At 38.7% G+C, this 25285-nt stretch overlaps 1 protein-coding gene across 1 annotated transcript; it reads right to left on the reverse strand.

The window, feature by feature from the left end:
* Window positions 1-16555: 16555 nt before the first annotated feature.
* Window positions 16556-16945, reverse strand: LOC111881991 (uncharacterized). Its single transcript, XM_023878360.1, has one exon. It carries the CDS (start codon window positions 16943-16945, stop codon window positions 16556-16558), a length of 390 nt encoding a protein of 129 aa, XP_023734128.1.
* Between the last annotated feature and the right edge of the window lie 8340 nt (window positions 16946-25285).

A 25285-nucleotide genomic window follows, 5' to 3' on the forward strand; every position in this document is an offset into this window, starting at 1 on the left:
TTCACACTTTGTACCTTACCAAGTCGTTGGTGGAGCGTGTGTGGTTAACCGGCACACTAACTTGGACTAGTAAGGATCACGAAGGGTGACTTAATGTTTGTCATAGATCAATGGAGCGTGTGTGGTTAACCGTCACATTGATTAGGTGATAATATTAAGGGTACCAAGTGAATTGGTATGGTTATTCACACCTTGTTTTGTGATCCTCGGCATCCCAGTCACAAAATTTGAGAGGGCACACTCGAGATTGAAACATGCCATTGAAAAGTTCAATGAATCTCAAAAGATCTAGGAATTTCAAATCCAATTAAAACCTAATAAATTATTTCGTTTTTCATGGTGGAAATTGGTGAATCGTCATTCGCCTACCTTCAAATATTTTATAGCTTGGATTACGGCACCCCTTTTCCAAATTATAAAATATTGTGTTGGGTCCTAGACTTAATATTTCATATTGGGTGTTATATTAAGGATTTTGAATCAACTAACTTGATTTTCTCCCATTATGGATGTCTGGTTCAGACAACTATGATCTTCCCAAATCTCTTGAAGATGGTGTCCTTCAACATCATGCTTCACTTCCTCCACCTCCTCCAATTATTCTCCCTCACCCACAAGTTCTTGAAAAGTTTAAAGTCACTCAATCCTTATTGGCAAGCATAGTCTATGTGTGCTCACATCTTGGAGATAAAGTCACATATTGACAAGCCGGGAGAGTTGGGTGTCAAAGTCTCGTGAAAGTTGGATGTTCAATCACTTTCTTAGTAACATAGTGAGTCTCTTTGGGACTACTATGAGACAGACTATGACATGACCCTTAATGATGTTATCTATTTGCTTGGTGTTGTGGAATCAGCAATGATTTGGAACACTAGTAAAGCAAATTTGATTAAAAGAACAACTTCCCAAGTCTTAAATGGACATTGACAATGGTAGCATTGGATATCTAGAAAAAGATTTCTCTTCCTAATGGAAAGGGATCGGCCATAGTCAACTCAGTTGACCAAATGGTAAAGAGAAAGGCTAAGTCTGAGATAGTCTCATGTGCCATTACCAAAGGGTCCATGTGTTTTGTTGCCAAAGGAAGGGGCATTGGTTGCGAAGCTGCCCTATTCACCTGAAAGATCATAAGGTTGATCAAGTCAAGAGGTTTGACTCTACTTCGGGTAAAGCCCACTGTCTAACTCTATTAAGTTCCTATTTGGAGATTCTTATTACGTAATGTGAATGGGTCACATGTTGATGTTTTAAAAATCAAAGAAAAGATAGGAAGCTTAAAATAAGTATATGTTGATTCTGATTGCGAAGGTGGGTTTCGATCGCATGTTTCGGTAATCAGAATTTTGAGCTGTTGCTTAAATATATTGCTTATGAATAGATAACAACAAGGTTTTCATGTGGATTGTAAGGATGAGTTTTTCCGCAAAGTTTTTTAAAAAAAAAAAAAAAAGGGGGGGGGGTTTAATTTTATTTATTTTAAAAATATCCTTACAATGGCATCTGTGGAAAATTGTTGCTTATATGTTTCCAGTAATAGCAATATTGGAAAGTGGATTTGATTCTTTCATTTGTGGTAGTGTCTGAATTTACCAAATGAAGAAAGTTTTTCATCACCCAAGTTTCAATTGGACAGAAACTTGGAATCATACAAGTTGTATTGTATGATGAATGAGAATTTTCATATTTGAAAATTAAGACTAATTCTTTGATCACATGTATATGTGAGTCAATTGAAGGACTAAGGAATTAGGTACACTGGGTGTGCGCTGGTCAAGGTCCACCACAAAGATTGATTTGTCATGATTTACTGAAGATTAGTAAATATGATTATACTTATAAGGTTAAGTATAATTTTGTAACATTGGAAAGGTTACAATGTATGACAAAACAAATGAGAAGAATCAAATTAGGCAGAAAGATAAAAGTTTCTCAAATCTAAAAGGATGGGAGAGTACTTTAGTATCGTATTTCATGATCATCTTAATGATTATGAAACCATATCACAAATTCATACTCTAAGGACGTCTTAGTGCATTGTTATGGCTAAGAAGAGAGGTCATGAATTGTTGGATTGGTTTTAATCAAGAAGATGAGTCATACTTCGTTCCAAAACAATTCTTAGAGTCATACTCCAAGATTGTAACGTTGAGTGACATAAAGGAAGATTTATTAACACTAGTCAAATGTAAGAGTAAAATGTTTTCTACTCTTGTACATTTGAGATTGGTAAGTTGTGATGTCTTGGATGAAACAAAGACCAACTGAGACCAATTGTTTGAAGTGTTAGTCTTGATAAGAATCCGTACTATCCCTTGAATATTTGTTTTGTCAAGGAATGGTTCTTGACTGGGGAAACTTATATGTCAAGGGGACAGTGGGAGCCTTAAAGATCCTGAAAGAGTTTCAAGATTTAATCAAGAGTAAAACCTGTAATTTATCACTAGCACACGGCTTAAGGTTTGCAACCTATCGTGTTGACATAATTCTTATTTCTGTACCTACTTCAAATAAGTTGAATTTGCATGTAAGTTATCAGAGTTCAACTTGGAAGCAATGGTGGGCCTTGTGCTACCAAGGTGACAAGAAACTAAGATTGAACAAGTTTAATCCATGTAAGGCTGAATTTGTCACTAACCTTATCTTGTGATTATGGTTTTGAAAAATTCACATGGATAGGAACTCATACACTATAAAATCTAAGTGTCATAAGGTTTCTCTCCGATTCATGAAAATGATGGTGAGGAAACGCTTTCACTAAGTAGATTCTACGAAGATATCAATTGTGTTATTTGCATTTTCAAAAGTCGTTAGTGGAGCGCGTGTGGTTAACCGGCACACTAACATGGACTTGTGAGAAATGGAAAATGCCTAAGCAATTGAGACTATGATTATGGCATCCCTTTTCATAGTTCTGAAAATTGTTTAGACACACATGTGAGCTATCTAAGAAAGGGTGTATGAATCTAAATTTCAGAAGTCCAACATATTTCTGGAAATATGTCAGAGCTAGTGGGAGCATAAGTGTTATGATGATAATCATCATGTTAGTGGGAGCATGATTATTATGTTTAGTGTTGCAAGTTGGCAATGTTAATTATAGAAAACAAAGTTTCAATTCGTGAAGTTGCAGGGGTTGAAAAGTTGTTTTGCTATAATTAAGGGAGAGGAAATTATACTTCATTTCAATTCTAAAGCTTAGATTGAGATTTTAATCATCTTTAGTCAAGAATATATATATGAATTTTATGTTGGAATGGTTCAACTTGAAGAAATTCTATATATATTGCGTTTTCAAAATTCGATTATGATTACGACATCCCTCTTCATAGTTAAATTTTGAAAATATGGCAAATAAAAAATATTGTAGCAAAAGACTTGTCTAGTATCATGTATTTATGTCAAACATCATGAATCGTGTCCCATATGCTTCGGATATAGGATTGATTGCATGTGCTATAATATTCATCTTTTCTAAATTTTCCAAATGCTTAAGGCATTGAGAAGGGAAAAGTATAGAACTGGATATGACTAAAGTGATTAAGCAATTATCGAGGACAAATCTGAGGTTCGCCAAAGATTGGTTGCTCAGGGACAGTTGGAAGTATGATGTAAGTTGTCGAAAAGGACCATATTGACATATTCTGAAAAGAAGTAACTCTTGTTCGGAAGTGATAGTCAAAATGGGACTATGAAAATGTCTCCATATGTGGAAGTCATTCAATCTATGTAAGATTAGAAAACCTTAATGCAAGAAGGATGTTCAAAGCAATGTACTTTGAATATGAGACATCCGTTCCATAGAGGTTGACCTTCTTTGGAATACTCTGTAATGACTGGTGACAAGGTTTTGGTGACTTTGTGCATAATCGTTACAAGAGGAACATTGCATAAAAGTTTAAAATCTAACAAATTTTTTGGTAAATGATAGGAATCGGGGATTCTCACATTTACAATAAGGATTTGGGATTGTGAAATAAGTATCAATGGAATCATGTTCAATTGATCTACATCACAATGTAAGGATCATAGACAAACATAGTGTGCATACTTGGAGTATGGCATAACTATTGTTTAGAAAAACAAAGTGTACATGCTAGGAGCATGGGACGACTGTTGTTTTTATTCAAGTCTTAAGTTGACTGTTTGAAACATTATACAATGAATAATGTGTATTCAATATGGTGATAAATAAAAGGTGGTTCTATTTATATTCAAAAGGGTTCTGAGACCATATTGGATTCGATTATTATTGTGTTTCACTTTGCATATTTTGACTTCCAAAATAACTAGGTTATTCTTTCCAAATGACTAAGTTATTTAAACACTCCACAGTCGTTCATATGTTGGAAGTAGGTATGAATCAAGACTGTCATGAATCGAGTTTGTAGATGGCTATATGGGTTTAGTCATAGCAATGGTTGCTACAACATTCATGAGTGCTCATAAGTTATGAGTATTGGAATAAACCCACGCTCACTTGTATCACTTCATGGAATTTATCTCGAGTGATCGTGAGACGGTAATATCATATAAATCTTCAAACCTAGAGATATGAGTTGTTACCTATGAGTTGGTTGTGCATTGATTGCACGTAAACGCATCAGTAACTTGATGTTATAAAACGTGCCTTTGTGTACAATTCAACAAGTAGTAGAACAAGCATATGAGTCAAAGTTTATCTGTTCCTTCTAGAAATAGAAGCGATATCTGCGCCCCTCGATGATTTTGTTGTGACCTATGTACCGGCCGGTCAGAACTAAATTGATGTGTTCGATTAAGTTCTTTGTCAAACAAATCGAAAATCGGGAAACAAACTGTTGGACAATAAGTACGACGTTGTTCCATGTATTTGTCCGGCTGATATCATGAGAACAGAGGATTATATGATCAGTTATATAAAATGGCGCTTCATAGTTCAACAGAGTTTTCGAGAGCTACGATTGCTGGTTGGTTCCTGAAGTAACATACGCAAATATAGTTATTAGACTTATCCAAGTGGGAGTCTGTTGGATAAGGTGTCTAAGTCCATAACTTATTTGGTACATACTTGACCCGACCCGGCATGGTCCATTTGGGTTGCATTTCATCCAAACTATTTATGGATAATTTTATGAGAGTTATACACATATGTTTATTAATATATTGTAAGTTATAATATATTAATATGAAGTTATTTAATTAGTGTTAGTCTTAAATTAATTATGAATTAATTTAGAGATTAAAAGGAAGACTAATTAAATTGTGGGCTATTGTTTTATATGGTGTGGGCTAACACTCATTTGTTAATGGGCTAGGCTTATGTGGAAGTCCATGGATGATCCATGGAGCTTTTAACCCATGGATCCTTGGAAAAGGAAAGGTCATGGGTTATTAGGGTTTCACCCTAATCATGTACATTATATAAACATGCTTATGTTGCATGAAATAGCCACGAGTGACACTAGTGTGTGTGCTTGTGTGTGGCCGAAAATTACAAGCGTGTGTACACTCTCTAAAGTTTTCCAAGTGTTTGTGGTGATTTGTGATTTCCATTTGAGGCATTCACACTATTGGTGCTTGACTCTCAAACTCCAAAGGAATCAAACTCATCAAAAGGTATGTAATCTCATCTAATTCTTTTATGTTTAAAAGTACCCCATGCCATGTTAGATAGGTTATGAACCTTGGAAAATTATTATTTTGCATGTATTTAGACAAACATGGATCCAAGGTTTATTAGGGTTGCATGCACACTTAGGAAGTGTTAGATTGCTCAAAACCCAACAATAACATGATACTAAAGTACTCTCCCATCTTTTCAGATTTGAGAAACTTTTATCCTTCTGCCTAATTTGATTCTTCTTATTCGCTCTGCCATACTTTGGAACCTTTTCCAATGTCTCAGAGTTACACTTAAGCTTGTAAGTATAATCATATTTACTGAGCTTTAGTAAACTATGACGAATAGTCTTTTCGATCTTTTGTGGTTGACTTAATCAGTGCACAAGAATGTGTACTCAATCCCTTAGTCCGTTACTTGACTCACTCATCCATGTGAACAAGTAGTTAGTCTTAATTTTCCAATACTTGAAAGTTCTCATTCATCATGCTATACAACTTGCATGATTCCAAGTTCTGGTCCAACTGAAACTTGGGTGATGAGAATCTTTCCTGATTTGGTAAATTTAGACATTACCACAAATGAAAGAATCAATTTCATATTTCCACTCTTGCTATTAATAAAATCTTATAAGCAACAAAAATTTTCACAAATGCCATTGTAAGGATATTTTAAAATAAATAAACTCAAAAATTTTCCTTTTATTTTAAAACTTTGCGGAAAAACTATCCTTACAGTGCAAAAGCACATGAAAACTTTGTTGTTATCTATTTCTAAGCAATATATCATAACTCCTAAGAAGTAGCTCAAGAATCCGATTTTCAAACTATGCGATAGAAATCCATCTACGCGATCCGATTCAGCATATTCTTTCTTTAAGTTTCTTTAATTTTCTTTGATTCTTAAAACATCAACATGTGACCCAGTCACATCATGTATCAAGAATCTCAGAATAGAAACTTAGCAAAGTTAGATAGTGGATTTTACCTGAAGTAGAGTCAAACATCCTTAGGTAAAATTAGGCAGCTTCGCAACTAATGCCCCTTCCTTTGGCAATGGATCCTTGATAATGAGACTATCTCAGACTTAGCTTTTCTCTTTACTATTTGGTCAACCGAGTTGACTATGGCCGATCCCTTTCCATTGGGAAGAGAGAGCTTTACTGGATATCCAATGTCATCATTGTCAATGTCCATAAAGTTTTAGGAAGTTGATCTTAGCAAATAGATAAGATCATTAAGGGTCTTGTCATAGTCTCTTTGATAGGGGTCCCAAAGGAACTCACGATGTGACTTAGAAAGTGATTGAGCCACCAACTTTCTCAAGACTTTGACACCCAACTCTCCCGGCTTGTCAATATGTGACTACATTTCCAAGATGTGATCACACATAGACCTTTGCTTGCCAATACGGCTTGAGTGACCTTAAACTTTTCAAGAACTTGTGGGTTAGGGAGAATAATTGGAGGATGTGAAAGAAGTATGATTTCCATGGGACATCATCTTCATTTAGGAAAGCTTGTTTCAAGAGATTTGGGAAGATCATAGATGTCTAAACCAGACATCTTTTGGGAGATATTCAAGATAGTTGAACTACATTCCTTAATATGACACCCAATATGAAATATTAAGGCTAGGACCCAACAAACTATTTTATAACTTAGAAGAGGGATGACGTAATCCAAGCTATAAAATATTTGAAGGTAGGTGAATGACGATTCACCAATTTCCACCAAGATAAACGAAATGTATTATTAGGTTTTAATTGTATTTGAAACTCCTAGATCTTTTGAGATTCATTGAACTGTTCAATGGTATGTTTCAATCTCGAGTGTGCCCTTCAGGTTTTGTGACTGGGATGCCGAGGATCACAAAACAAGGTGTGAAGTAACCATGCAAATTACTTGGTACCCTAAAGTGTTTACCCCTCAAACGATGTGCCGGTTAACCACACACGCTCCATCGATACTATGATAAACATTAAGTTACCCCTCAAACGATGTGCCGGTTAACCACACACGCTCCATCGATACTATGATAAGCATTAAGTTACCCTTTGCCTACCTTGTTAAATACGAGTTAGTGTGCCGGTTAACCACACACGCTCCACTAACCAACTTAAACAAAGTGCAAAGTGTAATTTCATGGATTAGCACCTTATTCACGTTTTCCTAAGTAACTAAGATTGGGTATTATTAAGAGTTTAGTTACTTAGTATTTATCATTAATACTTTTAATGAAGGGAGAATTATAGTCCTGTCAAACCCATTCGGCTAATGACCCTCCACCGGTCAAGGAAGCGGTGGGTGAGAGTGGACACCCATTAAATTGTCATTTTATAGACAGTAACCTTAAACCCCCCCCCCCCTTATAGACCGGCTTCGTGAATGAGGCCTACTAACGGTAAGACTGACTTTACTCTTATACATATATATATATATATATATATATATATATATATATATATATATTATTAACTTATAATATTATAAAGTATAAGGATTGAATTTTAACTTTTAAAAATTCTAAGGGCTAACTTGGAATTAAAGTATTCATAAGAGAAAACTTTACAAATTCCAAAACTTGAGGGCAAGTTTTGAAACTATTCAAAACTAACTAATTCCATAACTTATGAGTTTAAAGTAGTTTTAATCCAAAAACTCTTCAAGTTCCATAACTTGAGGACAAGTTATGGAAGACTTTAAACTATTAAAGAATGTAACTTTTTCTTTATTTTGTAACTTATGGAATTAATTAAGGTTACATATTTTATTACTTAATGAAGTGACTCTTGAACCTCCATAACTTGAGGACAAGACACTTCATTTTTTGTAACCATTGCCAACTTTTATGAGTTTTATGAAACTTAAATGTGACTTTTCATATAACTTGACGACAAGTTACAAAAACACATTTTAGAATTAACTCTTAGATTAAAATGGATTGAAAACAACAATTTCACATAACTTCCTATTAATCTAAGCAACTCATAAGAACAAGATAATTCAAATCAAACTTTTTCATGTAATTAGTCTAAACCTTAAACTAATACAAAACATGAATCTATTGACAATTATCTTTGAAATTGGATTAGCATGAACATTACCACATCAAAAAACAAGTTTATAAGTCCAAAAACATCTTAGGGTAATGTTCCTAGTCCAATTCCAACCAAAAAAGTCGAATTTATGTTGTCTGGGGCTCCTACTCGTCGAGTGCATGAACCTACTCGACGAGTAGGATGATTTTACTCATGGACTCGGCGAGTTCATCAATGGAATCGGCGAGTCCAGTGCCCAGAAAGCCATAAAATCGATTTTTTCAGCAATTTGCATCAAGTATAAGTGAAAGCAAGCCTAGGCTCTGATACCACTGTTGGGTTATGAGCATTCTAACACTCCTAAGTGTACATGCAACCCTAAATACCTTGGATCTATGTTTTCTCTATTATACATGCAATTATGAACATCCAAGGTAATATCCTAATCTAGCATACAAAATAATGAATATAACAAGATAAAATACATACCTCTTTGATGTATAATGTCTTCATGAAGGTTGAGTGCCTAGTGCCTCAAGTGTGACACCTCAAATGGTTCACACAACACCAAATACACTTGGAATAACTTGAGAGAAACTTGAACACTCCTAAAATCGGCTAGCCCTTTCTTATTATTCATATTGGTCGATTTTCCCAAAGAATATGATCTTATATAGTTGTTACAATTAGGATAAACCCTAATTGTCATGGCCTTCCATTTCCTTGGATCCATGGGTTCAAATACACCATGGAGCATCCATGGACCATCCTATGGGGCTTAGCCCAACTTGATTATCCATGGAGCATTATCCCACTATACAAGTATGGATGATTTACACAATCAACCCATATATTTAATCAGTCTTCTTTTGATCACATAATTAATTCTATATTAATTCTTGATCAATACTAATTAAATAATACTATTAATATATTAGAACTTATAATATATTAATCAACCTTAAGTGTTATTTCTCTGATTATAGTCTATCCAAGTGCATGATGCCATGCAACCTAAATGGACCATGTCGGGTCGGGTCAAGTCTTACCAATTATAGTTATGGAAGTAGACATTAATCCAATAGGAACAAGGTGATTATAGGCATGGATTGGTTGAGCCCTAATGGGGCGGTGATAGATTGCGCACAGCAGCTAGTGCGAATCAGGACCCTAAGTGGGGGAGAGTTGGTGATCCACGGCGAGAGGCCACAACGTGGACCCACAGTATGTTCAGCAGCGAGAGTTAGGCACTACCTTCAGCAAGGTTGCGCGGGATATGTCGTGTATTTTGTGGATACCCGGGAGGCGGGTAAGGCAACAGTGAGAGAGGTTCTGGTGGTATGAGACTACGCTAATGTGTTCCCAGAGGAGCTTCCTGGAATACCACCGGAGCGACAGGTAGAGTTCATGATCAACCTAGTCCCTGGTGTGGCTCCGATAGCCAAGGCACCATACCGGTTGGCTCCTCCCGAGATGAAGGAGTTGTCTACACAGCTGCAGGAGCTGTTAGACAAGGGATTCATTAGACCGAGCAGTTCACCCTGGGGATCCCTGATTCTATTTGTGAAGAAGAAGGACGGGTCACATCGGATGTGTATAGATTATCGGGAGCTGAACAAGGTAACAGTGAAGAACCGTTACCCACTCCCGAGGATTGATGATCTCTTTTACCAGTTACAGGGAGCATCTTGGTTCTCCAAGATCGATTTGCGTTCAGGTTATCATCAGATGAGGGTCAGAGAGGAGGATGTGCAGAAGACCGTGTTTCGGACGCGCTATGGCCATTATGAGTTCGTGGTGATGCTGTTTTGGCTCACCAATGCTCCTGCCGCATTCATGGACCTAATGAACTGCGTGTGCAGACTGATGCTAGACCGGTCTGTGATAGTTTTCATTGATGACATCTTGGTTTGTTCCAACACGCAGGAGGAACACGAGGGGCATCTTCGAGAGGTGTTGGAGACCCTAAGGAGGGAGAGCTTATATGCTAAGTTCTCCAAGTGTGAGTTCTGGTTGCGCGAGGTGTAGTTTCTTGGGCACCTTGTCAACCAGGATGGGATTTCGGTGGATCCGGCCAAGGTAGAGGCCGTGATGAGGTGGGAGGTTCCGAAGTCTCAATCTAAGATTCGGAGTTTCCTGGGATTAGCGGGCTACTATCGAAGATTTATTCAGGACTTCTCCAAGATAGTTGTACCCCTGACACGACTGAGTAAGAAAGCCGTGGTCTTTCGATGGGGGCATGAGGAGCAGGCAGCGTTTGAGGTTCTGAGACAAAGATTGTGCAAGGCGCCAATCTTAGCCCTGCCAGAGGGCGTAGACGATTTTGTGGTTTATTGTGACGCGTCCATTTCAGGGTTGGGCGCGGTACTGATACAGAGAGGGTATGTCATTGCCTACGCTTCGAGGCAGCTGAAGCCTCACGAGGCAAACTACCCGACGCACGATTTAGATTTGGGGGCGGTGGTCTTCGCCCTCAAGATTTGGCATCATTACCTTTTGGGGGTTCGGTGTACCATATACACGGACCACAAGAGTTTGAGGTACCTTATGGATAAGCCAAATTTGAACATGAGACAGAGTCGGTGGTTGGATGTGGTGAAGGATTATGATTGCGAGATCCTTTATCACCCGGGTAAGGCCAATGTGGTGGCCGATGCGCTTAGCCGCAAGGCAGCACCGATCAGGGATGTCTGTTTGAGGATGACAGTGGTGACTCCGCTGCTGGAGCAGATTCGGGAGGCTCAGTAGGAGGCGATGAAGGAGGAACATCGGAAGAGTGAGAGGCTTGTGGGTCAGATTTCCTCTTTCGACTATGACAGTCGAGGATTGTTGACACTACACCGTAGGGTGTAGGTGCCGTACCATGGAGGCATGCACCAGGTCCTGATGGGAGAGGCGCACAAATCTAGATTCTCCATTCATCCCGGGGAGACAAAGATGTATAGGGATCTTCGTCTGGATTATTGGTGGCCCTGCATGAAACGGGATGTAGCCTGGTACGTGGAGCATTGCTTGACCTGCAGGAAGGTCAAGGCCGAGCACCAAAGGCCACACGGTAAGATGCAGCCATTGGATATCCCGTTGTGGAAATGGGAAGATATTACGATGGATTTTATCACGAAGCTTCCTAGGACCTCGCGAGGAGTGGATTCGATATGGGTCATCGTGGACCGATTGACCAAGAGCGTCCATTTTATTCCGATTCAGGAGAGCATCTCGGCCGAGAAGTTGGCCGACATCTATATCAGGGAGATAGTGGCACGACACGGGGTGCCAGTATCAGTGATTTCAGATTGGGATGTGCGTTTTACTTCCAGGTTTTGGAAGAAGTTTCATGACAAGTTGGCTACTCGTTTGCATTTCAACACCGCTTTTCACCCGCAGACGGATGGTCAGAGCGAGTGGACCATCCAAACGTTGGAGGATATGTTCCGGGCATGTTTTCTAGATTTCGGAGGTAGTTTGGATACCTACCTTCCATTGGCGGAGTTCTCGTATAATAATAGCTATCATGCGAGCATTGACCGTCCTCCCTTCGAGATGTTGTACAGGAGGAGGTACAGGACCCCGATATGTTGGGGTGAATTTGGCCAAAGGGTCATGGGGAGCACCGAAGTGGTGCTCAAGACGACCGAGAAGATTCAGTAGGTTCGGAGCAGGCTTCAGACTGCACAGAGTCGGCAGAAAAGTTATGCCGACAAGCGCCGTTCAGACTTGGAATTCCAAGTCGGGGATATGGTTCTTCTGAAGGTGTCGCCATGGAAAGGCGTCATCTGATTCAGAAAGTGAGGCAAGTTAGGCCCAAGGTATATCGGGTCATTCATGGTTGTAGCCCAGGTGGGCAAGGTAGCGTATAGGTTGGATCTGCCAGCCGAACTCAGCCAGATCCACAACACTTTCCACGTCTCTTAGTTGTGGAAGTGTTTGGTGGACGACTCATCAGTGGTGCCTTTGGAGGATATTCAGGTCGATGACAGCCTGAATTACATCAAGCGGCCTGTGGCAATCCTCGACAGGAAGTCGAAGGATCTGAGGAACAAGAGGGTGGAAATCGTGAAGGTGTAATGGCAACACCGAAAGGGATCGGAGTGGACTTGGGAGCCGATGGAAGAGATGATGGAGCACTACCCCGAGCTGTTTCAAGACCGAGCAGCAGACTTCGAGGACGAAGTCTAAAATAAGTGGGGGAGATTTGTAGCACCTGGTTCCTGGTACGTATTCCTTGTAATTAATATTTCTTAAGTTATGCATTTTTCCTTGGACTCGGCGAGTTGAAAGACCAACTCGCCGAGTAGGATCGGGATGAGACGCGGGGTCTAAGCTTTGGACTCGGCGAGTAGGCCTTGTTTGGGAAAAAACCCTAACCCGGGTGTTTGCACCCTATTTAAACACTCTAACTTGGCCTCCCTTGTCCCTAGCACTTCCAGAAGAGTTGTAGAGTGAAACCCTAGCCCCCTTTTGTCCTTGTGAGTGATTTTTGGCCTTGTGAAGGAATTTTGAAGCTTAAGAGAAGAAGAAGGAGGTGGATGAGTGCAAGGAGGGGAAGTAGATCCGACATCTACCCTGCAAGAGGCTTCCATTCAGGTAGAAAAGTCCCTACCTTGATCACTAGTTCATTAGATCCCCTTGTGTCCCTAATTGGTGGTTTTCAAGCCCTAAAACACCAAACTCCATGAGTTTGTGCTCTATGATCCGAAAGGACTTCAGGTCTAGACCTTATGGACATATTAGAAGTATAAAGTCTCTGTGGTTGAAGTGATTGAGGTCCCTATTGAGTGTATGACCTCATAAAGAGCTTGGATTTGCCTTTTGGAGCTCATAGGGCCATGCATGCACGTAAAGTTTGCAACTTTACGTGATAAGCATGCCCTAGGAACATAGATCTATGGTTTGGAAGCGTTGCATGTCTCAGATTTGGTCTGTACGGTAAGTGGGTCGAAGGGACTCAGCGAGTCCCAAAGTGGAACTCGGCGAGTTCTATGAAGATGGTCTTAGACTCGACGAGTTGGATGAACAACTCGGCGATTCCTATGAAGATTGCCTGGAACTCGACGAGTTGTTCTTCAAACTCAGCGAGTCATATGAATTGTTACTGAGTAAGAGGGGTTTAGGTGTTGGAGGTCCAAACGTTCGTATCTGCATGCGGAATTAGCAATTTAACGTGTAGCAATAGTCCCAGAAACCCAAATCCTCATAAAGGATGATCTGGTGAGGATTTGGAAGTGAGTAGGAGATCTGCTCGTGGGGACTCGGCGAGTTGTTCTTGGACTCGGCGAGTGGGATCGCGAGTCGGTTCTTTCGTCCCAAGTAGTGAGTTGAGGGTGACTCAGTGAGTGAGAAGAGGGACTATCGAGTAGGACCGGGTTAGTGGGAAAAGGACTCGGCGAGTCTGTGCCATGACTCGGCGAGTCCAGTCAACTGGAAGTTGACTTTGATCAAGGAGTTGACCTTGGACCAGGGGTGGGTCAGTCATCTGACCTAAGGTTATTTATGAGTGGCTAATCTATGTTTATGATTTATAGCCGGAGGATTACCGGTTCAGCAGTCAGGCGCTTAGCAAGCAGACTTTCAGGAGCTACTTTTCGAGGTGAGTTACCTTCCAGTAGCAGTGGGTCTACGGCCACAATGTCGGCCTACCAGTAGGAGTTGTATGATTAGATGATTGTCTATGTGATATTCACCTAGGGTTGCTACTACATGTGATATGTTTATGTGTTAGTATGATATGATGTTATGTGCTAGTGACAGTAGGGGAGATAGTCCCCAGATTACCGGTCGATAGGGCCGAAGGGGCAGTCATGCCCTGTTATGCTAGATAGATTATGTGATATGTGTATGTGGTAGTAGTAGTGGGTGAAATAGTTCCCAGTATCCGGTCGAGAGGACCGAAGGGGAGACCAACACCCAGCTATGCTAGTCAGTATCCGGTCGAGAGGACCGAAGGGGAGACCAGCACCCAGTTATGCTAGTCAGTATCTGGTCGAGAGGACCGAAGGGGAGACCAGCACCCAGTTATGCTAGTCAGTATCCGGTCGAGAGGACCGAAGGGGTAGGCCGGGCACCCATATATGCCTGATAATATATGTATGTTATGTGGTTATATGGTATGTGGTACATTGGGGGAACTCACTAAGCTTCATGCTTACAGTTTTCAGTTTTCGTTTCAGTTACCTCTTCTTCGAAGGGGAAGGAGCTGGCGCGGTAGCGGCACATCATACACACACACACACACTGTTTTTCCGCCTTCCGAGATTGTTCTGGGATATGTACTCTGACTTTTAGTTGATTTCGTATTTTGGTTTTCAAATACGATGTATGGATGCGAAATGATTTGATCAGACAATGTTTTATATACAAATGTTTTGCAAAGTGTTTAGTTAAAAATGAATTTTTCATCCCGTATTTTGCGACGTTACACAGCTCCTACTCGTCGAGTCCCTTTATGGACTCAGCGAGTAGGTCACTAATTTTGTGATCCCGCGTCGACGCTACTTGACTAGTAGGGCATCATTTACTCGTCGAGTAGGGCTTAAAAACTAAAGAAATTCTTAATTAATTTAATACCTGGGAATCGGGGCGTTACACCTTTGCTATATACACGTCCCTTTTTGCCTTTGGAGCACCAATAATATCACAAAGGGTGTTAGCATCGATCTTATGGGATTGATTGAGCAAACGGAAGGTGAGGATATGTGTTTGGTAATCATAGGTGATAGATGATAAGAGTTCTAACATGGGTGTTTGATAGCTTACTGCATGTAGGTTCAATAAACCTTCCCAACCAATGTTCTTCAAGAGCTTGTGGACACCTTTATAGATATGAAGGTCCTTAAGGGCTTGGATGTCCACAAATTTTTGTACCCTTTTTACCCTTTGAATAAGGCTTGCATACAAAATCTCTTGTTGATTGGACTCAAAAGTTAGACCAAATTCATAGGGATTTTACATGGGAGGTTGGTCTTATTCATCATTGGTTTCTTGACCACCCGTATGTGAGGTCCCAATTCTAGCCCTTTTTCCACGGGAAGCCATTGCCCTAACGAATTCAACAAAGTTATGCACATAATGTTGGATAATTTTGAACTCTAAGGTATGCACAAGAACTAGCAATATCACCAAAAATCACCCCAAAAGAATGTGGTTCTAACTATATGCACAAAGTAAAGAGTTTGGAACAATTATACCAATTTGTGCTTGAAAATGGTGATATGGTGATGTCCAATGCTTCCCCAAGCTTTCCCCAAGCTTATCCTACAATAAATTATAAGCATTAGATCGAAATTTAGAGACCCGAAAATTCTAGGGGTTTCTCAAAAACCCCCCAATTCGGCCATTAGAAGGTGAAAGTAAGATGCAAGACAAAGAAGATGAAGAAAAGAGAAGAATTTCATACCTTGGAGCTTGATTTTTGAAGCAAAATTGAGGAATATTGAATGGTTTTGAGTTTTTTTCTAAGGGAACAGTGGGGAGAAGGGGTTGCGCAAGTTATGAGAAAAGAATGAGCAAGAAAAATCGATTTTAGCCTTTAAATTTAGCCAACTTTGTTTTTACGTTTACACGGCCCGTGTAAACTCAAGGGTAAAATTTACACAGCTGTGTAAACTATATGTCTGATCTGTGCTGGTCTGGTCGTTTACACGGCCTGTGTAAACCATAAGCATAAGTTTACACGACCGTGTAAATCTCTGTAAAGGCCAATTTTTTTTATTTTTTCACTTTTTGAAATTGCAACCCGCTAATCTACTACTGCCCGGAAAATGATTTTTTACTCTCTTTAAACATGAGAAACAACTTGAAAACTTGAAAACAAAGAAAATACGATGAAAAATTAAGAAATGACAAAAATACCCCCGGGTTGCCTCTCGGTTAGCCGCCCCTTTTTAATGTCATTGGCTCGACTTGGACCCCATCTATTTGTCAATCTTGGTACTTTGGACCCGTTACTTCCTCGACTTTTTCATTTTTTACTTGAAATCCTTCATAATAAGGCTTCAAACGATGACCATTTACCTTAAAAATCTTCCCGGTTTTCTCACTTGTGATTTCTATTGTATTATGCTCAAAAACAATAGTGACAACAAATGGTCCCACCCAACGGGACCTTAATTTACCAGGAATCAATTTAAAATGAGAATGGTAGAGTAATACCTTTTGACCTTTTTCAAATACCTTGCGTGAAATCATCTTGTCATGGTATGCTTTTGTTCTTTCTTTGTAAAGAACTTCATTCTCATATGCCTCATTTCGGATCTCCTCAAGTTCTTGTATGTCAAGCTTCCTCTTTTTTCCCGATTCACTTATATCCATATTGAACTGCTTGACTGCCCAATATGCTCTATGTTCCAACTCAACGGGTAATCAACATGGCTTTCCGAAAACAATGCGATATGGAGTCATCCCAATTGGAATTTTGTATGTAGTGTGGTACGCCCATAAAGCATCATCAAGACTTGTACTCCAATCTTTCCTTGTTGTATTCACAGTTTTCTCCAAAATACCATTGATTTGTCGATTGCTCACTTTGGCTTGTCCATCGGTTTGTGGGTGGTATGTTGTGGAGACTTTATGAGTAACACCATACTTCTTCAACACACTTCCAAGCATACGATTGCAAAAATGTGTACCACGATCACTGATTAAGGCTTTTGGAACACCAAATCTGGAAAAGATGTTAACCTTCAAAAAAATCTATCACAACTTTTGAATCATTAGTACGGGTAGCTTTTGCTTCTACCCACTTGGTGACATAATCCATAGCCAAAAGAATATAAGTAAAACCCGAAGATGATGGAAAAGGTCCCATGAAATCAATGCCCCAAACATCGAAAATCTCACAAACTAAAATGGGATTAAGGGGCATTTGATTCTTTGAGTTTAAAGAACCCATCCATTGACATTTATCACAGCTTGCACAAAAGACATAAGAGTCGTGGAAAATACTTGGCCAGTAAAATTCACTCTCTAATACTTTTCTTGCAGTTCTTTGAGGACCAAAATGTCCTCCACAAGCATAAGAGTGACAAAATGTTAAGATAGAAGGTACCTCATGTTGATCCACACATCGTCTAATCATTTGGTCAGCACAATATTTCCACAAATATGGTTCATCTCAAACGTACCTCTTGGCTTTTTTCTTGATCTTATCTTTTTTCCATCGAGTCAAATCTGATGGAAATTGATTTTTGACGATGTAGTTTACAATATCGGCATACCATGGGGCAACTTTTGCTGAAAATAGGTTCTCATCGGGAAATGCATCATGAATGGGAGTCGAGTCATCGGGAGAAACAATCCTGCTAAGATGATCAGCTACAAGGTTTGACTTTCCGTTCTTGTCCTTGATTTCAATATCAAACTCTTGTAAGAGTAATACCCATCAATGAGTATAGGCTTCGAATCCTTCTTTGCAAGTAGATACCTAATAGCTGCATGATCAGAATAAACAATGACTTTAGAGCCTAGCAAATATTGACGAAATTTATCTAGAGCAAAGACAATAGATAGCAATTATTTTTCAGTTGTCGAGTAATTGGCTTGTGCACTGTCAAGTGTTTTTGAGGCATTATAAATGACATTAGGAACTCGATCTTTTATTTTCCCCAACACTGCACCAACTGCATGATTGCTAGCATCACACATGATTTCAAACGGTAAACTCCAATCCGGTGATTGAAGTATTGGTGCTGAGATCAACAACTCCTTCAACTGATCAAAAACTTGCTTGCACTCCTTGGAAAATTCAGATTCTACATCTTTTTGTAGAAGCTCACACATGGGACGGGATATCTTGCATAAATCTTTGATGAACCTTCTATAAAAACCTGCATGACCAAGAAACGAGCGTACCTCACGAACACAAGTGGGATAAGGTAAAGACTTAATGACATCAATTTTTGCTTTGTCTACCTCTAACCCCTTAGAAGACACAACATGACCAAGTATGAGACCTTTATCAACCATAAAATGACACTTTTCATAATTCAAAACAAGGTTGGTCTCAATACATCTTTGCAAAAAAATTTCAAATTGCTCAAACACTAATGAAAAGAATTACCATAAACTGTGAAATCATCCATAAAAACTTCAATGATCTCCTCAACATACTCCAAAAAAATACTTACCATGCACCTTTGAAAAGTGGCGGGAGCATTGCAAAGTCCAAAAGGCATCCGCCTATATGCAAATGTTCCGAAGGGACATGTGAAAGTAGTTTTTTCCTGATCCCCGGGTGCAACGGGTATTTGATGAAAACCGGAATACCCATCCAAACAACAATAGTGAGTTTTTCCCGCTAACCTTTCCAACATTTGGTCAATGAAGGGAAGTGGGAAATGGTCTTTTCGGGTTGAGGAATTGAGTCTTCTATAATCAATGCAAACTCTCCACCCGTTTTGCACACGGGTGGGGACTAATTCACCTTGGTCATTCTTTGTAACAGTAATACTTGTCTTATTGGGTACAACTTGGATTGGACTTACCCACTTGTTATTTGATATAAGATAGATCATCCCCGCATTCAATAACTTCAAAATCTCTTTTTTCACGATCTCCATCATTGGAGGGTTCAAACGCCTTTGAGCTTCTCGAGAAGGCTTGTAATCTTCTTCCATAAGGATCTTGTGCATGCAAAGTGAAGGACTTAGCCCTTTGATGTCGACTATAGTCCACCCAATAGCTTCCTTATACTCTTTCAAGGTGGTGATAAGCTCTTCTTCTTCTTTTGTTGATAACTTTGTGGAGATGATCACTGGCAAGGTCTCTTTCTCTCCAAGATACGTATATTTGAGATGCTCTGGTAAAGTCTTGAGTTCCAATTCAGGTGCCTGCACAATAGATGGAACAAGTTTCTCATTAGGCATTGGTAATTTTAGCTTTGGAACATCAAACCTCATTTTCTTCTTTTGGTCCATGCAAGATACAACTTCCAAAATCTCTTCATTAATTTTGAATTGGTTGGAAAGTTTTTCCACTTCATGCTTTTGAAGATTCCTGTCTAAAATAAGAGCTAACACATTGAGATTAGACAAATCAAAACACTCTTCAGTTAATGGTTCAATAACATCCACAAAATTCAAGGATGAAATATCACTTGGATATCTCATAGCATCATAGATGTTAAAATTTATCACTTCCCCATCAAATTCCATGGACAATGTATCATCATAAACATCAATTTTTGTCCTGGCTGTTTTCAAAAAGGGTCTTCCTAGAAGAATTGAACTCAAATTCGGTGAGTCATCATCATTCATATCAAGGACATAAAAATCTGCTGGAAATACTAACTTATTCACTTGGACTAACACATCTTCTAGCACACCTTTTGGGTGTACTAAAGATCTATCAGCCAATTGAATGATTACCCCGGTCTTCTTCAATGTGCCAATATTTAAGGGTTTAAAAATAGAATATGGCAAAACATTGATAGAAGCTCCAAGGTCTAGCATAGCTCGTGGAACATGAAGATTACCTAACTTGCAAGGAACCGTGAAAAGACCCGGATCCTTACATTTTTGAGGTAGTCTTTTCTGTAACACTGCAGACACATTTTCACCTACTTTGACAGTTTTATTCCCTTTTAATCTTTTCTTGGATGTGCATAATTCCTTAAGGAATTTAGCATAATTCTTTTCTTCCAAAGACATTCCCGATCCGCTTGAACTGCTTCCTTGTTGCATGTTTTGAGGTTGGAATTGAGATTGATGAGGAGGTTGATTTGGCGGGAAATGTGGTTGATAATTTTGTTGATGATGCATTTGATTTTGAAATGGAGGTCGTGCTTGAAAATATGGTGGCCTTGGCTGAAAATTGGCATTGGGTTGATGCCAATTTGGATTGTATCTTGGCTGAAAGTTTCCTTACTATTGACTAGAAAATCTCATAGCTTGAACCGGCTCTACATCTTCTTGTAACATTAGGCACATATCAGTGGGGTGTCCAACTTGTGTACAAATACCACAAGGTCTAACTGTTGGTGGTTGCATACCTTGTCCTTTACAAGCATCATCACTACTTTAGTCAACTCAGAAAGTTGACTCTCAATTTTTGGGGTAGAAATTTCTTTCACTCCTCTTGGTGCATCATTGTACCATTCTTCTTCTTGAATTGTATGCCTGGACTCTTCTGCCATGTTCTTGATAAGAGCTCAGGTTTCTATTGGAGTCTTATCAGCTATTGATCCACCACTTGATGCATTGAGTAATCTCCTATCCCAATATGACATTCCTTCACAAAAATATTGCAACAATTGTTACTCTGAAATCCCATGTTTTGGACATCTTGAACACAATTTCTTGAACCGTTCCCAATAAGTATGCAAGGCTTCTCTCTTTTGTTGCTTTATACCAATAATTTCTCTACATAAAGCTGAAGCTCTCATTTCTGGAAAATATTTGTCCAAAAACATCCTTGCAAGTTCATTCCATGTTGTGACTCACCCTGGTGGTAAGTCATATAACCACTCCTTGGCTGAATCTTGTAAAGCAAAGGGGAATGCCCTTAACTTGATTTGATCTTCTGTAACTTCATATGGCTTCATACCTACATAGAAAACATGAAATTCCTTAAGGAATTTATGTAGGTCTTCATTCTCAAGACCACGTAATGAAGGTAACAAATGGATGAGTCCAGACTTGAGTTCAAAGTTTATTGTTGCAGGGTAATTAATGCACAAAGGTTGTTGGGTGACATCTTGAGTGGCCCATTGTCTAAAGGTTTGTTCAGGTGGTGGGTTTGGAGGATTTCGGTTTCCTCCATGGTTGTCTGTAGGTGTGGCAATTGATGACACGACACGACAAAAATACACGACACGAAACGAAATTGAGACGAAATTGAAATTAAAATTCGTGTTCGTGTCAGGTGTAAAAAAACACGACGCCGTGTCGTGTCGTGTTCGTGTTCAAAATTTGACACGAAATTGATACGATTTAACATTTTTTGTCGTGTTTTTCGTGTTATGTATGAATAAATATTAATTAAATACATTAATTGTTATTTCATGTTATCTTTGTCGTGTCATGTCGTGTTTGTCGTTTTTTAATTGGTTCGTTTTCGTGTTAGTTCAAAAAAAACCCGAGATCATGTCGTGTCGTGTTCGTGCTACATAAAACTTGTCGTGTCGTGTCGTGTCAGACAAAAACATGACACGATGGCACAATTTGCCACCCCTAGTTGTCTGCCATGGTAGGAGTAGGTGAAGATGGTGGGTACTTTTGGATGTTGGTGAGGATGTGGTTGATGGGTTTGATGAAGAAGCTCCGGATTGTTGTTGTTTCTTTAAAAGTCTGGCTTGCTTCCTTCTTTGTTTTGCAGATTTCTCTATCTCCAAATCAACTGGTAAAGGTGTACCTGTACGAAAAGATCTTGACATAAACAATTAGTACTACCGTGTCCTCGACAACGGCGCCAATTTGTTAAGTGTGTCAGACCCAAAAAATAAATGGGTAAAATAACTCCTCAAACACTACTACTTTGTATTAGAAATGTAATACAAGGTAAGTAGGATCGATCCACAGAGACACAAGATAAATGTTTATACCCTTTTGCACAATGTACAAATGAGATCACAAAAGAGGGGGGGGGGGGGGGGGGGTTAGATGTAATGATTTAAATAAAGAATTGAAGTAATAAGTAAGCAATTGAATAAGTAAAATAAACTCAAGATTTGTAAACACTCTAACTCTATGCAAGACTAATTAGTAATGTAATCCAAAATATGAAATGATATTTGTTTAATTACATCTAAGTTGGTATTAGAAATACTAATAAGCTCTAGCACTTCACATTCACCATTTTTTAATTAATTAAAATGAGTTCTTTAATTAATTCTAATCTAACTAACCTAATCTAAATAAGTTCTTAAAATAGGTGAAAGATTACATTATGCCTCATTGTGAATTTAACCAACAACATTCAATACTCCTCATAAGCTTGGGAATGTTAGAATGTGTGAATTTGATTTGTACTAGAATCATTGCAAGTAGTATAATTTAATACTTGTTACTTGTTCTATTTTACAAAACAATTACGGATTTTGTATAATAGATAACATGAGTGATTTAACCTTAACTCAATTTGGCCAAAAAGAACTAGCATTGAAATCAAACCTTCAATTAAAACAAAATCAAATTCACTAGATAACATTTAAAACAAACACCAACTCAAATGATTGAATTCACACACATAATTGTCAATACATGAAGTTGGAGAATTCAGTTTCTAGCCACTCATGACAAGAACAAGCACACACCTAGAAACTGAAGTTAAAGTCTTACAAATTAAAATCCAAGTGAAATCCAAATGTTTTCAAGCATCAAATGTCTCCAAATTGCTCCCAAAATCGCCTCCTAGAACTCACAAAAACGACTCTCTTCTTCTAGAACCGGTCGCCTCCTTTTGGAAAGGAGAAAAACTGATTTAAACTGACGACCAAGTTTACACGACCCGTGTAAACTAACACTATCAATTTACACGGCCATGTAAACACAAAAAAAGTATGTTGCTCAATTCGGCCAGGTCTTCGAAGTACACTGCTTATGAGTATGCGTTTACACGGCCCATGTAAACTCAAGGCTTGCATTTACACGGCCGTGTAAACTTCTATCAAGCTAAAATCTCCATTTTCTTGAAATCTCTCTCCTCGATGCTCCAATAGTCCCAAAACTTCATCCATATCTCTTATTCATCACCTCAATTAAGATCCTACCTTCAAAAGTCCCTGAAATATTACAAAAGTGTGTAAATGGAATTACATCATGAAAAATCCCGAAAAAATGCAACATGCATGAGTTTAAACCTAAATGCAATGCGATTTTATGGAGTAAAACTACAAAATGGATGCATGAAATTCACCTAACACCCCATATCCACAAAATGCCATAATCCCGTCCCTACTCGTCGAGTCTAGCAAGAGCTCGACGAGTTCGCCTTCAACAACACATCGGACAATCTTCAACTGACTCGCCGAGTTCGTCCTTGAACTCGCCGAGTTCATCTTCATCCATAAGAGGATGTTCAGTCTATGACTCGCCGAGTCCGTCTTCATGTGGCTGGGACATTGCCTTGAACTCGTCGAGCCTGTTCATCCACTCGCTGAGTCCTATGATTTCTAGGTCCTTAGTGAACCTAAACAACTGGCAGAACCTTCGTTCTTAACAACTGGTCCAAAACAGAAAGGATTTGGTGGAAAATACACCCCGACTCGCCGAGTCCCTCTATGTCCAAAACTATACAGTCGATTATAAAGGGTTTTAATGCGTCATAACCATATATATGGCCTCCTAGGGTCCATTTTATATGTAAAGCTTCAAACTTGGTGTACATGCATGGGGCCTTTGGCTCAAAAAGTCATAAAAAGAGGTCTACAAGATGCATGGGTCTCTTATGGCCATAAAGTTGGCACCTTTATGCCGTGAGAACCCTCCAAGGTCCAAGATCTGAAGCCATAACTTTATATTACACCCCACAACCCGAAAATGGCTTAGAATGCCCTAAATATACCAAAAACCAAGCACTAAAGATGATTAAACAGATGGAAAGTCAAGATAGAAGCTTTTTACCTTAAATGGGCTGAAAATGGGGCACAATCTCTGGATCTTCTAGTTTCAACTTGAACCCCCAAACTCCTTTCCTCTTCTCAAGCTTCACAATCCACCAAAATGTACAAAAATGGCCTTAAAACACTCAAACAAGGCTAGGGTTTTAGGCTAATGTCTTTCGGAAGTATAAGGGACGATGGAGGCTAAGATAAGTTGTTTAAATAGGGTGCAAACCCTCAAATTTATGGTTTAACTCGAACAACATCTACTCGTCGAATCGGTCTCCCGACTCGTCGAGTAGGTCACTTAAACTTCCAGCGGATCACGAGTTTACTCGACGAGTTGGGCCCCCAACTCGTCGAGTCCCAGAGAAAATATAAGAATTACTTGAATTAAATACATACTAGGAAACAAGTGTTACACAAAATATGCTCAAAAGCAATTGGAAGAAGCTGTCAGTAAAAGAAGATTTGTGTTTTTAATCAAAATGAAGTCAATTTAGATGATTCTATACCTAATATTGCATACATGACAGCCACATATTCACTTTTCGTGTGTGTGTGTGTGTGTGTATATATATATATATATATATATATATATATATATATATATATATATATATATGGGAAAAGTGAATATACCCTTAAGGGTATATAAGATTAAGTACCCAAACTCACCAGAATACGTTGTTTTGTTTAATATGCTCATTATAATGTTCTTAAACTTCAACCCCCTAACTTGATTTAATTTCAAGATTTTGAAAATTTCACTACTATCTTCTTCATACATCACATCTTTTTGTCATATATATTATAGTTGAAAATGAAACTTATGTAAGAGGCAGATAAATTTGAAATTTATAAAAATATTGGAAGTAAATCAAGTTAGAAGTTGAATTATAAGAACATTAGACAATTACAATGTATATATAATACAAAAACGACATAGTATGATGAGTTTGGGTACCTAAGCTTATATACCCTTATGGGTATACAATCTCATTCTTCTTGATACGAATTCATTCTAAAAGAATATTTTTTCTGACATTAATGACGAATTTAATTAGTTTCCATAAAAAAAGAATTATAATTATAGCTATCATTTAATATACATA

The sequence above is a fragment of the Lactuca sativa genome, chromosome 5 (assembly GCF_002870075.4).
Source record: "Lactuca sativa cultivar Salinas chromosome 5, Lsat_Salinas_v11, whole genome shotgun sequence".
Lineage (NCBI taxonomy): Eukaryota > Viridiplantae > Streptophyta > Magnoliopsida > Asterales > Asteraceae > Lactuca > Lactuca sativa.